Source organism: Schistocerca gregaria, chromosome 2 (assembly GCF_023897955.1).
Source record: "Schistocerca gregaria isolate iqSchGreg1 chromosome 2, iqSchGreg1.2, whole genome shotgun sequence".
NCBI lineage: Eukaryota > Metazoa > Arthropoda > Insecta > Orthoptera > Acrididae > Schistocerca > Schistocerca gregaria.
In genome coordinates, this window is record NC_064921.1 from 270,720,366 (window position 1) to 270,736,876 (window position 16,511).

The following is a 16,511-nucleotide window of genomic DNA, read 5'->3' on the forward strand; positions in this document are numbered from 1 at the left end:
TCCGAATGGGAAGTTATTCCGGAATCTTTTGCCAATGAGGAGATGATCATGACACTTTTTGAATTACAGCCCACATGTCCTGTGGATACACGTTATGTGTCTTTAATGCAGTGGTTTCCATTGCCTTTTGCATCCACATATCGTTGATCATTGTTGATTTTTCCACCTTTAGGGGCAGTTTCTCGACAAGAGAGTGCCCTGAACTTCCGTCAGACCCTCCGCCTTCTTTGACACGGTCGACAGCAGAATGAGGGTGACTTCTTATGCCGAAGTCTTCTACCGCCAGTGCTGATTATTAATCAGAATTTAAGCGCTGGCGGATTTGATATGTTAATGACTGAAATAACATCACGTACCCTCTCTGCCCGTGAAGTTTTCTCCTCTCTATCTGAGTACTTCACTTTTCCTGTCTGGCATTGTACATCCGGAATGAGTGAATAAATTTAGGTGCGGTTTTCTCTGAGTTATAGCGGACAGTTTGGCGAATTTCCTCGCGTACGTAAGTAATTTTCAATGTCAATAATTGTCAAATTATGACAGTGACTTCGTTTTTTAAAGTAGAACAATGTACTTTTTCTGTGGCGGTGGAAAGGGCATTCAAACAGGACATCAGAGACATGTCTTACGAAGAACTTGAGCGCACAGTAACAAGATAACAATGCCGCAGACCGCTGTTTCGCCGTCAGGAGAAGGCGTCACACAAACATTTGCACTTCTGTACTAACTGCAAACAAACACGTTGCTCGCTTGAAGTCCAGCAGCCTGTGTTCTGCTATTCTAACAATCAGACGACCTGATTGACAAGCTGTTAAGGCTTTCACAATGTATACAACAGCCGAAAAAGTACATGTGGTTTTCTTTTACGCCGGATGCCACCAACCTCTTAACGAAGTTGTGCAGTAGTAGGCTGAAAGACAACCTCTTCCTGCAAGTTCTTAAGTTCTGTCTTTGAAAATATTATCGTTATCAAGCTGGAAGACTAAAGAATAATATACCCCACAAAAAAGAGCAGTAATTCATGAGAGAAATGCAGCTAACATTGTAGCAGCGGTAACACGTAATCCACATGTCACTACGAGGCATTCTGAATATGCGAGTCAGATAAGCCAAACTAGTGTTCTGCGTACTCTACGTTCCAACACCTTTCATTCTTTTCACATATTTCTCCATCAAAAGATTCGCGGCACTCTTTCAACAGCTGTCATTTTTTTCTCCAAATGATATCTACGAAAACTCCAAAGTAAAGGGCATTTCTATGGAAATGTATGTTTTCGAGTGAACTATCGTTTACAGACTAAGGACAAATCAGTCTTCACTATATCCACTAACGGTCACTTGAAAATCCACGATGGTGTAGGGAAATGTGTAAACAAAGAAGAGCCCACTTATCAGTTTGACGTTGCACCCGCTCGGGTCTGGATGCCTGCACTGGTTCGGTTGGAAAGGTTGTCATATTGCTGATGTCGAACTATCAGTTTAATAAGCCACAGCTGCAAAATACTAACGCGAATTCTTTACAGACCAATGGAAAAACTGGTAGAAGCCAACCTCGGGAAAGATCAGTTTGGATTCCGTGGAAATGCTGGAACACGTGAGGCAAACTGATCTTACGACTTATCTTAGAAAAAAGATTAAGGATAAGCAAACCTACATTTCTAGCATTTGTAGACTTAGAGAAAGCTTTTGACAATGTTGAGTGGAATACTCTTTTTCAAATTCTGAAGGTGGCAGGGGTAAAATACACGGAGCGAAAGGCTATTTACAATTTGTACAGAAACCAGATGGCAGCTATAAGAGTCGAGGGACATGAAAGGGAAGTAGTGGTTGGGAAGGGAGTAAGACAGGGTTGTAGCCTCTCCCCGATGTTATTCGATCTGAATATTGAGCAAGCAGGAAACAAAAGAAAAATTCGGAGTAGGTATTAAAATCCGTGGAGAAGAAATAAAAACTTTGAGATTCGCCGATGACATTGTAATTCTGTCAGAGGCAGCAAAGGACTTGGAAGAGCAGTTCAACGGAATGGACAGTGTCTTGAAAGGAGGGTATAAGATGAACATCAACAAAACCAAAACGAGGATAATGGAATTTAGTCGAATTAAGTCGGGTGATGCTGAGGGAATTAGATTAGGAAATGAGACACTTAAAGTAGTAAATGAGTTTTGCAATTTGGGGAGCAAAATAACTGATGATGGTCGAAGCACAGAGGATATAAAATGTATACTGGCAATGGCAAGGAAAGCGTATCTGAAGAAGAGAAACTTGATAACATCGAGTATTGATTTAAGTGTCAGGAAGTCGTATCTGAAAGGATTTGTATGGAGTGTAGCCATGTACGGAAGTGTAACATGGACGATAAATAGCTTGGACAAGAAGAGAATAGAAGTTTTCGAAATGTGGTGCTACAGAAAATGCTGAAGATTAGATGGGTAGATCACATAACTAATGAGGAGGTATTGAATAGAATTGGGGAGAAGAGGAGTTTGTGGCACAACTTGACTAGAAGAAGGCATCGGTTAGTTGGACATCTTCTGAGGCATCAAGGGATCACCAATTTAGTACTGGAGGGCAGCATGGAGGTTAAAAATCGTAAAGGGAGACCAAGAGATGAATACAGTAAGCAGATTCAGAAGGATGTAGGCTGCAGTACGTACTGGGAGATGAAGAAGCTTGCACAGTATAGAGTAGCATGGAGAGCTGCATCAAACCAGTTTCAGGGCTGAAGACCACAACAACATTGCTGATATGCCCTCTCCTCACGCAAGCTGACCCACAACTATTCTAACTAACTCTACATATCCCGGATACTGCACTAGGCCGGAGTTGATGCCCAAATTGGTCCCATACGTGTTATGTCGGGGAGAAATCTGGTGATATTGCTGTCACGGAAGTACTCCAGCATCATGAGCACAGTTCATAGTGGCACGTGCCATGTGTAGTATTATTATGCCGTTGAAAAATGGCACCACAATATCGTCGTATTAGAGGTGACCCATCCCGACGCAGGATATCCGTAAGTACCATTCTGTCATCAGGGTTTGCTCAGTCACTATCAGCGTTGACCTGAAGCTATTCTCGATAAATTACCCACACCATGGCGTCAGGAGTGACAGGGCTATGCCTCTAGAAAACATTAGGTGAATGGGACCTCTCCCCACTTCGCCGCCCTATTCGACAGCGTTAGTCATCTGAGGTGGTGTAGAACCGCAGTTCAGTGTCGAAAACAGTCCGACAATTCATCAGGAGCTAAATGGTTCAAATGACTCTGAGCACTATGGGACTTAACATCTATGGTCATCAGTCCCCTAGAACTTAGAACTACTTAAACCTAACTAACCTAAGGATATCACACAACACCCAGTCATCACGAGGCAGAAAAATCCCTGAGCCCGCCGGGAATCGAACCTGGGAACCCGGGCGTCCCAAACGGAGCTACTTGTGTTGTGGTGTTAACAATAGCGTACGCATGAGACGATAATCGCCCAGCCAGGCTGGGCCGAACAATGGTGCCGGATGACGCAGAATGTTGCAGGCACTCCATTATTTATTCTGGGATAGGAGGCGCGGATGCGACGACGAGTATGCCTGCCTTCGTGTCCCCATGTAGTCAAACATCAGGCCGTTGTCACGTCCGAAAGCCACAAAATTCTGGAGATCACATGATTCGATCAGCCAACCAAATGGAGACCTTCAATGAGGCCTCTTGCAAACTCTGTCAGTTGCTGATAACGCTATATTACGCCAGTATTCGACATCTACGTTCCTTCAGTCATCACTCAAAATTGAACGCTGTTCACGCCCCTTATATACCATACACTGAACACGAACAAAACTGATGAAACCTAATGACATTTCTAGCTATCACAGAGAATTGCAATTCTAATCATTTACCTACTCGCCGATGGTTTGTAGCCGGCCGCTGTGGCCGAGCGGTTCTACGCGCTTCAGTCCCGAAGCACGCTGCTGCTACGGTCGCAGGTTCGAATCCTGCCTCGGGCATGGATGTGTGTGATGTCCTTAAGTTAGTTAGGTTTAAGCAGTTCTAAGTCTAGGGGACTGATGACCTCAGATGTTAAGTCTCATAGCGCTTAGAGCCAACCATTTTGATGGTTTGTACCTGTACGAAGTTGTATTGATATCCAACCTTGACTTCTGCGTGCTACACGTTTTTGTCAGTCTGTGCAGCTCCATTTAAATATCACGAAGTTTTTGTCATCGCTAGTTATGAACGCTTACGTAAGAAAATTTGCCTCATAGTCCACTATAACTTAGTAGAAACCTCACCCCGAGATATTTACTCATTCCAGATATTTTTGAAGTGGCTTCATCCTGCTTACAATAGAAATGTGGACAATGGGGAGAATAGTGGGGAAAGAGAACAGAAGCAATGAAATGTGTGTTAGTGCAGGACAGCAAAAATTAAGTGAACTATAAAACTATGAATGGAAATTTTATTAGGAGGAGGAGGAGGAGATGAAGAAAGGTGTATATGAAGTAACCTTACCATGTCAAACGGGAGGCAGTTATTGCTACAGGGACTATTTGCAATGGGTCTTGACTCTCTACTGATAGAAGCTCTCAGGCTTATAATAGAACATTGAATTAATGGTAGAGATACCGGACTCTCTTTATATGGATGAAATAAGGAGTTGTGGAATTTGTCAGATCATTTGGACACTTTGTACTTGCATATGTACTTTGCTTCCTGTTAATAACCTGAGTTTGGCACAAATTTTACAACGAACAAAGAGGTACCGAAAGAAATAGAAACTGCACAGTATGGTCCTTGGTGGTTTTGGTATATGGGAATTAGGCAGTGGTCCGAGGTATGTATGGGCATTAGATCGTGGTCCAAAATATGTATCTGTAGCTAACGTTTCGTGTGCTTATGCTAGAGACATGCTCAGAGGCTATAAGGCCTCAGTTACTATCTAGAGGTTTAAAATAGCTCAACAAGCCGAATCTTTTTGTATGTAACTAAGTAATGGTCGAGTCATACGTCATCTGACGATTACCTAAGGTCAAGGACTCGCGCCGAAATAAGTTCTGCAGCCAGTAGTGTGGAAGAGTTGACGATGTTTGCTTCATTTAGCACTATGGGACCAAATGTGTCTAAATTTGATACTTATTCTTTTCTGTAGATGTTCATTTTGTGATTTTGAATTTGTATGGCTTCTGTGTACATCCTAACACAATAATGATTAGACCTTGATAATACTGTAGTACCGGAACATCAAATTTGGTTGTTCTCTGGTCACAATGTATGATATGTTAATCCTGAATTATCCTTGGTGCTAAATGACGCAAATCATGTCAATTCTTCTGCAGTACAAGCCCCCTAACACACATTGGCGCAACTCCGTGAAACTAGGCAGCCTATAAGAAATTCGACTTACTGAGACAGTTTAAGTTTGTAAATAGTAACTGAGTCTTTGTAACCTCCTATGATGTCACCATGACTGGCAGACACAGAAACTTGCCTTGGACCACAATCTATTGCCCACATAACAAGAACTGCTAGAGACGCAAATACCAGCTGTGAAAGCTTACATGACAGAACCTCTGATGGTATCCACAGGAGTGGGAGATACAGAAACATACCTTGGACCACTGCCTAATACCCATGCAACATAAATTCCCAGAGACGTAAATACCAGCTTTGAAAGCCTACATTGTATGATACACACGACAGGTTGTTAAACTCAGAAGATGTAACGGTTCGCCACTACTGCTACGTTAGAGTTGCAGAGGTGAACAGCACTGGCGGGATTGTCAAGGGATAGAAGATTACAGAGAATGGGGAGAAGATACAGTGATATCTCTTTACGTTATATTAGAATTGTATGGGCCAACTGTTCCACCAGTTATGTTTGAACCACATGGGACAGCTGTCCTGGTTGTTATGTTAGGACTGTATGGGTCAGCTGTTTTGGCTAAAATGGTAGAACCGAATTGGCCCGATGTTCCAGGTGCTGTGTTAGAGCCAACTTTTTCGGTTTTGTATGTTAGAACCGTATGGGCCAGCTGTTCTGGCTTACAAATGTATTGAGAGGGAACAGTTTGTTCCATCTCTTTACAATTAGTTTCTTTTGTTGCATTATATTGAATATACTTTCAAATTTTTTTAGTTTAACTCGAGTGAAGAACTGGACTACCTGTTTATTTAATTCATAATTGCAAAAATGCACTTCCTATCCTTAATCCCTCTACGTTGCCTTGGCTTAATTAACTTTTGGGTTTGTATTAAGAGTGCGTCTGCTGATAGTGCCAAGGCAGAGATGTGGTCACCCTGTAGGTCGGTTTGGTGCCAACCTAAGCCTGAAGTAAAGGCCGCGATGATACACCTGTTTGCCAGAGGGTAGTCCGGGGTTGGTAACAGGTCCCCCTCCCCTCCATGTAGGGGAACGGCCGTTGAGAGCCGCCATGATAGAGTCACTCTTGGGGTAGTGGCTGAACTGAGCGGACGGGATGGAGGGCGATCCCCGTCTTTGCCGCCAATTTCACTGTGGGATGAGGTATTATGTGTTACACTGTTATCAATCCGCTCTTTTTCAGGACTGAATTAGTTAGCGTGTCGTTACGGCCATTCATTCATGTTTTGAGAAATTTTGCCTCTACTATTTAAGTTTTCAGTTAGGGGTTCTTTTACAGAGGTGAGCATGGAGGCTCGTGTTATCCATTTATAGTGCTGCAATCCCTTGGTGCCTTCAGCACACGAGAGCAGCAATAGCTCTAAAACAAGTAGTATAGTTTCAGTTTTAGAAGCAGCGTTTTGCAATGTTAAAGTAACCTGGGGCCTCACCCCGCCTAGTTGACTTAACACGTGGTCGTAGCACTTTGATATAGAATAGGTTGAGTGTGAGAATAATTGTATAGAATGGAAAGCAAGAACAAACAGAGGGGAGAGTACAAAGAAATTAGCTGTTGGTACCGGTCACCCACGTGGTGTCGAATTGCACTGCCAGCGAGCTACCAGTTCGTTCTTGGAAATTAGTTAAGGTGAGGATGCTTGCGAGTGCTATTAATTGTTTATTTGCGTGTGCCATATGTCACAGGGTGTTTTATTTTTTAAGAATTTGCTTTCTTTTGTGTATGTGGGAGACGTTTGTGTCTGCTTTGTCCCCCGTTTTCCCGCGAAAAGAATTTTTGTTATTCGGTTCAAGTAGTAATTTTGTGTGCGAATTTCTATCACTGCCCCAGCGGACGGAGCACAAGGGTAGCAAACGTAGTTCCACCCTCTTTGCCAGTGCTTAAGTAGCAACGATGTGCCTGTTAGTTTAAGCACCTTCAGTGCGAGACTAATCTAGAAGTTATTTGACTTGGCTTTGTTTGCTGCAATTATTAAGTTTGTAAAGTTTCTGGAAATGTAGATAATAAGTGTCTTATAAACTCGATGTCATGGATTTAGTGGTTATTGTAAACCCGGGTCCTTTGTAGAGAGCAATGTTATCAACAAAGTGGAGTCCTTATAGATCATGTTAGTGCGTGGTATGTACTTACTTGCCCACTTGGTTGCTTGAGCCCTCCCTCGCGTTATCCGTTGCCCACAGTTAACATAATAACTAGACGTCGGGCCAGCCCCCTAAATTCAATCCTTCCGAGCATTGAACCAAGCGGCTAAGCACGTGTAAACGAGTCGCCTTGGACATACACATGTCTGGCACACTCTAACACAGATAGAATGAAAGATTAGAAGGAAAGAGAGGAAGAGAGATACAAAGGTAAAGATACATAACCAGACGGAAAACTTTCAGTATGACCCACCTGTTCTGGCTTTATGTTACAGGTGTATGGCCCCGCTGTTCTTGCCATTATGTTAGAATCATATTGGCCAGATGCTCCGTTTGTCATGTTATAATTGTATGGTCCAGCTTTTCCACCTTTGTATGTTAGAACTGTATGGATCAGCTTTCCTGCCTGTTGTGTTAGAGCCGTATGGGCCAGATGTTCCAGATATTGTGTTAGAACCGTATGGGCCATCCGCTCTGGCTCAGCGCCCACGAGACTGACCTTCCCGGAGAGCTGGCTGGTGATGGCGTCGGCGTCGAGGCTCCTGGATCGCCGCGCCTCCTCGTCGTGCTCCTCCTCTGGGAACGACAGCCGGCGGGACTCTGCAGCAGAGACGCTGCCGCCTCCAGAGGATCCAGGACCACCTGCAAAGGCACACCCACATCCGTGTCACGCATGTGGCCAGGCTTCGGCGCTGCCTATTGGCCTACACTAACCGAAATGGAAAGTGCTACACACAAACCTCTTTCACAGTAGTTCCTTCTCTAGATTGTCGCACAGATGACAAAACGGTAGATATCGAAATAGACGACAGAGGGATAGAGAAACAATTAAAATCGCTCAAAATGGGAAAGGCCGCTGGACCTGATGGGATACCAGTTCGATTTTACACAGAGTACGCGAGGTGTACCGTAGGTCTCTAGAAGAGCGAATAGTTCCAAAGGATTGGAAAAGGGCACAGGTCATCCCCGTTTTCAAGAAGGGACGTCGAACAGATGTGCAGAACTATAGACCTATATCTCTAACGTCGATCAGTTGTAGAATTTTGGAACACGTATTATGTTCGAGTATAATGATTTTTCTGGAGACTAGAAATCTACTCTGTAGGAATCAGCATGGGTTTCGAAAGAGACGGTCGTGTGAAACCCAGCTCGCGCTATTCGTCCACTACACTCAGAGGTCCATAGACACGGGTTCACAGGTAGATGGCGTGTTTCTTGACTTCCGCAAGGCGTTTAACACAGTTCCCCACAGTCGTTTAATGAACAAAGTAAGAGCATACGGACTATCAAACCAATTGTGTGATTGGATTGAGGAGTTCCTAGATAACAGAACGCAGCATGTCATTCTCAATGGAGAGAAGTCTTCCGAAGAAAGAGTGATTTCAGGTGTGCCGCAGGGGAGTGTCATAGGACCGTTGCTATTCACAATATACATAAATGACCTGGTGGATGACATCGGAAGATCACTGAGGATCTGCAGCGAATTGACGCATGGTGCACGGAATGGCAATTGAATCTCAATGTAGAAAAGTGTAATGTGCTGCGAATACATAGAAAGATAGATCCCTTATCATTTAGCTACAAAATAGCAGGTCAAAAACTGGAAGCAGTTAATTCCATAAATTATCTGGGAGTACACATTCGGAGTGATTTAAAATGGAATGATCATATAAAGTTGATCGTCGGTAAAGCAGATGCCAGACTGAGATTCATTGGAAGAATCCTAAGGAAATGCAATCCGACAACAAAGGAAGTAGGTTACAGTACGCTTGTTCGCCCACTGCTTGAATACTGCTCAGCAGTGTGGGATCCGTACCAGATAGGGTTGATAGAAGAGATAGAGAAGATCCAACGGAGAGCAGCGCGTTTCGTTACAGGATCATTTAGTAATCGCGAAAGCGTTACGGAGATGATAGATAAACTCCAGCGGAAGACTCTGCAGGAGAGACGCTCAGTAGCTCGGTACGGGCTTTTGTTAAAGTTTCGAGAACATACCTTCACCGAAGAGTCAAGCAGTATACTTCTCCCTCCTACGTATATCTCGCGAAGAGACCATGAGGATAAAATCAGAGAGATTAGAGCCCACACAGAAGCATACCGACAATCCTTCTTTCCACGAACAACACGAGACTGGAATAGAAGGGAGAACCGATAGAGGGTACCCTCCGCCACACACCGTCAGGTGGCTTGCGGAGTATGGATGTAGATGTAGATGAACAAATTGACCGAACGCTACCAAAAGTACTACAATTCGATATATGTGGAACTTGTGGATTAAAATTTCATCCTCACGTAAGCTTATGTGTTAAAATGCCATTTTACAGATGAAGAATGGTGCCTGAGCTTATGACGACTATTGGGAGTGTGTAACGTTACCGGAACTTCTCAGGCGAAGCAACGAAGTATGTCTATAGGCCATGGACGTGCAGCTTATCACAATCTTTCCGACTTTGAGAGAGTTCGAGTCATTGTGATGAGTGGTTCACCTACAGTGCAATGACTCTAGACGGACACTGACGAGACGGACGCAGGACAACAGTGAGGCGGGAAGAACAGGCACTGGTTCAAGCAGAAGGATTACTCCACGAGAAGATCGTAAGACTGTTCTACTGGCTCTGATTAATAGACGAACGATTACAGCTGAATTCCGGGCACAGATTACAAGCAGAGTGTACAAGCCTGATCCATCGGGGATTGGGTTGAGATCTCTAACTACAGTACCACAGATAAGAGAGGCTCGTACAGTGTTGGTCCACAGTCAACTGGGACACTGAGTGGGATTCTGTTCGGAGATGAATCTCGCTACGGTCTATGGCGGTCAGGTTGATGCCAACGTGCTCGCAGACGACGCAGCCTCTCCAACTTCCAAATAATAGCGTGGTGTGAAGTTAATTATGACAATTGCTGATTTGGTAACTCCTAAACGGTGCCCACTGTGAAGCACAAATGGTAAATGCTGATGTTATATCCTATACGATAATGATGGAATGTTATAGTCTTCATGACCAGGGTACCAAACGGCACATTCCAATGATGGAATGTTATAGTCTTCATGACCAGGGTACCAAACGGCACATTCCAATGATGGAATGTTATAGTCTTCATGACCAGGGTACCAAACGGCACATTCCAATGATGGAATCTTATAGTCTTCATGACCAGGGTACCAAACGGCACATTCCAATGATGGAATGTTATAGTCTTCATGACCAGGGTACCAAACGGAACATTCCAATGATGGAATGTTATAGTCTTCATGACCAGGGTACCAAACGGCACATTCCAATGATGGAATGTTATAGTCTTCATGACCAGGGTACCAAACGGCACATTCCAATGATGGAATCTTATAGTCTTCATGACCAGGGTACCAAATGGCACATTCCAATGATGGAATGTTATAGTCTTCATGACCAGGGTACCAAACGGCACATTCCAGTAGGATAATGGAAGTTACCAGAATGCATTTCTCATCACACATGCACTTGAGGAATGAACGAATCCTTTCGTAGCCTGCCCAGTCTCCAGGATTTATCGCCCATAGAGCATGTGTGGAATGACACAGCAAAATTACACTACTTATGAGCTGACAGAGAATGTGTTTCAGGTATAGCAATAAACTCCTGAAGATAACATTCGTAGGCTGTTAACTAGATTCCATGCCACAATGAAGACGATAGCATATTCGTGCTTGTTGGGTCACATATCACAGTGATGTTGATATAGACTTGAGACTCGAATGGATTGAAATTTTAACCACCTAATATACGTAGTCTAAGAGGTTAGGTAGAACTGTTGAGATAGGCTTAGTCAGGGGCCAACGCCTGAAGAGATGCAGATATTACTTTTTTTTTACGGTAGAAATAGCAGTGGAAAAGAACTTCTTGTTTATAAATTCCTTTACAACCAGAAAAATGAGGGAGGAACAAAAAGATCGCGGAACAAAAGGGTAGCGTCTTTCACTAGTAATAAAAACGTTCTCGGTCCGGGTTCGAAACTCAACACTGCTTAAATTTAGAATAAAAATTATCAGCCATAAAAATCGCCAGCAATGGCGGCCTGCGACTTCCGGCATAAGAAGTCACTCTCATTCTGACAATGGCCGTGTCAAAGAGGGCCGAGGAGCGGATCCTCTTGCCACATTCTCCCAAATGGCGGAAGAATCAGCAATCATCAGCGCCATGAAGACGCAAAAGGGGATGGAAACCACTGCATTAAAGAAACGTTATGCGTGTCCACAGGACATGTGCCTGTAACTGAAAAAGTGTCGTGACCATCTTTCGATTGGCAAAAGATTCCGGCATTTTCCCCTATTCGGATCTCGGGGAGAGGACTGCCAGAGGGAAGGCGACCATAAGAAAAAGACTGCATAATCTGTGAAAGGGTAACGTTCTACGGTTCGGAGCGTGGAATGTCAGAAGTTTGAACATGGTAAGGAAGATCAAAATTCTGAAGAGGAAAATGCTAAGGCTCAATCCAGATGTAGTGGGTGTTACTGAAGTGTGAAGGAAAGAAGACAAAGATTTCTGTTCAGACGTGTATAGGGTAATATCAGCAGCAGCAGAAAATGATTTAATGGTAGAAGGACTTGCTATGTATAGGAAGTTAGGAGAGAGAGAGCGAGTTACTGTGATAGGGTTGTTCTCATCAGAATCGACGGCGGCCCAACACAATACTCCAGGTACACATTACAACGTCGCAAGCAGAAGGTGAAGAGATAGATAAGGAATATGAGGATACTCAACGGTTAATTCGGTATGTAAAAGCAGATGAAAGCCTAATAGTCATGGGGGATTGAAGTGTGGTTGTAGGGGAAGGAGTAGAAGAAAGTGTTAGGGGAGACTATGGGTTTGGTAGTAGAAACGAGAGAGGAGACAAACTACTTGAGTTTTTGTAATAAATTTCCGCTGGCAGCAGCGAAACTCTGTTCGAGAATCACGAGAGGGGAAGGCATACTTGGAAAAGGCCAGGAGATGCGGAAAGATTATAGTTAGATTACATCGTGGTCAGGCAGAGATTCTGAAATCAAATACTAGATTGTAAGGCATAACCAGGAGGAGAGATTCAAATCACAATTTAGTTAGAGCAGGCTGATGTTTAAGAGACTAATCAGGAAGAAACAATGTGCAAAGAAGTGGGATACAACAATACTACGGAATGAAGAGATATATTTGAAATTCTCTGAGGCTATAGATACTGCGATAATGAATAGCTCAATAGGCAGATCAGTTGAAGAGGAATGGACATCTCTAAAAAGGGCAGTCACAGATGTGGTGTGTTGCCTACTCGTCGCTTATAGGGTGCCTAAAGGATGCTGATTCCTCGGATAGGTATGCAAATATTCAAGTAAATCACATTAATAAGTTTTATTACAATAAAGAAGATTGACAATACTTAACTTTGAATTTACAACGTTGTCGCAAGCAATGGGCGACCTTCGTGCCGGCGCTTGTCGATACCCCGGAATAACAGATATTGGAATGAAAAATATAGGTACAAGGAAGGTAATCTCGAGGAAACCGTGGTAAACAGAAGAAATACTCGTACTTCAGCTGATCGACGGAGGAAGAAAGTACAATAATATTCAGGGAAACCCAGAAATACAGAACTCAGGTCACTTAGAAATTAAATAAGTAGGAAGTGCAGGGAAGTTAAGGCGAAATGGCTGCATGAAAAAGTGAAGAAATCGAAAGAGAACTGATAATCAGCAGGACAGACTCAGAATACAGATAGGTCAAAACAAACTTCGGTGAAATTAAAAGTAAGAATGTAATGGAATTTCCACTGTTAAACGCGAGTAGGGATCCGGTATTAGAATTTAAGAGAGATTTGGTGGACATAAGATCTAGCAAGTCAGTAGGGGTTGATAACGTTCCATTGCAATTTTTAAAATCATTGGGAGAAGTGGTAACAAAACGTCTATTTACGTTGGTGTGTACAATGTATGAGACTGGAGGTATACCATTAGACTTTCGAAAAAACATCATCCATACAATTCGGAAGACAGCAAGAGTCGACAGGTGAGAGAATTATTATGCATCTAGTTGTTGATAAGAATAATATACATAAGAAAGGAAAAGAAAGTTGAAGATATGTTAGATGATGGAAAGAGAAAGGCACCAGGGAGGCAGATCTGACGATGCCGTTGATAATGAAAGCAAGACTGAATAAATATCAAGACACGTTCTTAGGATTTGTCGACCTGGAAAAAGTGTTCGACAATGTAAAATATTACAAGATGATTGAAATTTTAAGAAAGGTAGCGGTAAACTATAGAGAAAGAGGGATACTATATAATATAAACAAGAACCAAGAGGGAACAACATGAGTGGGAGACCAAGAACGAAGTGCTCGTATTAAAAAATGTTGTAAGACAGGGATACACGAGCCTGCTGTTGAATCTATACATTGAAGAAGCAATGATGGAAATAAAAGAAAGATTCAAGAGTGGAATTAAAATTCAACGTGAAAGGATATCAATGATAAGATTTGCTCGTGGATTACTATCCTCAGTGAAAGCGAAGAAGGACTACTGTTGAATGGAATGAACAGTGTAATGGGTACAGAATATGGATTGAGAAGAAATTGAAGATAAACGTTTTTTTCTTTGCTATGAGCAATCTTCGAGAAATTTCAGTCTCCAAGTTTCTCCTCCAAATGCGAAAATAGTTTGTTGACTTCCACTTACACAGGGAGAAATGGTCGTTACAATAAAATAAGAGAAATTCAGCTCTCGCACAGAAAGATTTAGACGTTTCTTGTCCCACGTGATACACGAGAGTGCAACAGCCAAGAAATAGTCTGCAAATGGTTGCATAAACTCTCTGCAACACTGAGATGTAAACTGCAGAGTAATGATGTAGATGCAGATAAGTCTTGATATTTGCGGCATTCCTTAGATAGGAAAAATGTATTTCAACGTTCAGTTTCTCTATATTGCTCCTTCCGTCTCTTGTCTCTATAACGTCTTCGACGTTACACACGTCACAATTCTATAGTTTTGGTTTTCTACATTTTTAGGTAGAACTTTCGATATCTTTCTCTTGAGATAAGCCGTGTTGTACATCAGACGCGGATATAAGTAGTTTTCAACCAACGTCCAACTACTAAGACCATAAATGGCGTTCTGGTATGTGCACGGCTGTAACAGCGTTAATAATGTTGGTGGTGGTGTCATTCTCCTATTTGACTCTTTCAAGTTTATTTGCGAGACTACTGAAGGCTAAGCTCGATAGTCTGGAAAAAGTCGTACAGTCACTGTCTATACGGATATGTAAACTTCTGGTACTTGATAAACACTGCGGATATTAAATCTGAAGGCAATATCGAAAGCAAAAACAAACAAGTTTAATGCATCCGTCAGTTTTTTCTGGCAACTAGCCTGAGTAATTGTTTACTAACTGGACGAAATTGTACCTCTACAGACATTGACCCCCACCTCTGCAAAAACACGTACGCAGGAACCAGATGAAATTTTTATGGTAAAATTGTAGCTAGAGGAAAGTTACTGAATGCAGACACATGGTGGCAACACACACACACACACACACACACACACACACACACACACACACACGCACACACGCACACACACACACACACACACACTCACTCACAAACACACACATGTTAGAGAGAAAGGGGGGGGGGGGGGTGGGCGTTAATATTTAATTCGTAGTTATATGCATTGTGGTTGATGTAAACACATCTACGGATCAAAGTTTGGGAAGAAGGCCCGCCTCACAAGTATGATTACAAAAATAACCATGTAACATTGTATTGGAGAGCACGGGCTCCTAGCTTCCTTAAAAATGACATAAGCGAAAAGCGATGCACATATAACGTTTCATCGTTTTCAGAAATCTGTTGTTGACGCTGATGTTAGCTGACAGTTTTACATCATCATCTGCAGCAGGCACAGTTATTCGACTGCAAAATAGGCTTATTTTGTAATGATTTCGTCACCAAATTAACAATTACACACAGACCAAATTTTTCTGATCTCAAGTATGTCTGAAATATTGTTTCAAAAATGGTTCAAATGGCTCTAAGCAGTATGGGACTAATTAACCTAAGGACATCACACACATCCATGGCCGAGGCAGGATTCGAATCTGCAACCGTAGCGGCGGCGCGGTTCCGGACTGAAGCATCTGGAACCGCTCGGTCACAGCGGCCGGCAGTATTGTTTCCAATTCATGCTATGATCAGTATGCAGTCCCAGGAAATGTTTAAGAATCAGTGCTTCATATTTAGTTTTCCGAGTGACCTGTTGATATTCATGATGAACATATTTTATCTTCTACGGAGCTGAATGAACTTTTCTTATCTAGGTTAGGTCACAAACCATCCAGCAAGAACAAATTAATGACACTTTTTTATATTTCATTCATTAATGACTCTGTTGCGGCGACTGTGTTTTATCAGAGTAAGATGGGAGGTCATTTATACACGGAACAAACAAGGATGATCCTAGATCTGAACCTCGTGGAACATCAGTATTAATATGTTCCTCTCTCAAAAGAAGATTCATCGTGAGTGCTCCATGACGTATGTAACATTTTCCTTCCTTTGCTTACTATCAAGTAGATATGAATGAACCACTTATTCATTGCAATGCAAAATCCAGAAGCTTTAGGCTCTTGAAAAAATGTTATGATTTGCTCGGTCCAATAACTTAAGTAGGTCATAAAAATGTTCAGTGGAGACGCCCCTTCTGGAATCCAAATGATGAATGTCAGTTACCTACTATTCTAGTCGCTTTGAAAGTATTGCTCTTAACGTTCTTCTATTTGTTTGTTGGAGCTTAAGTGCACTAGAGGCAAACTGTACATTGCCATCCGTCAAATGAAGATGGTTGAGATATATTCCGGTAGACACATTCCTTCTTCACTTCCCCCGTTTACTGATCTGGAAACGTCCTCTAGGGCCGCTGAAAATAGTTTTGGTGATACGCAATCTCGTTAGTAATTTCTCGATCAGTCTTGAATTTCCCACTATCTA

At 42.6% G+C, this 16,511-nt stretch overlaps 1 protein-coding gene across 1 annotated transcript in view; it reads right to left on the reverse strand.

The window, feature by feature from the left end:
- The window catches only part of LOC126335742 (uncharacterized), a 513,925-nt gene that overhangs the window by 312,017 nt on the left and 185,397 nt on the right, over window positions 1-16,511 (reverse strand). Inside the window, exon 3 of the mRNA XM_049999199.1 lies at window positions 8,008-8,150. Coding sequence (XP_049855156.1) covers window positions 8,008-8,150 — 143 coding nt within the window. The remainder of the gene's footprint in view (window positions 1-8,007; window positions 8,151-16,511) is intronic.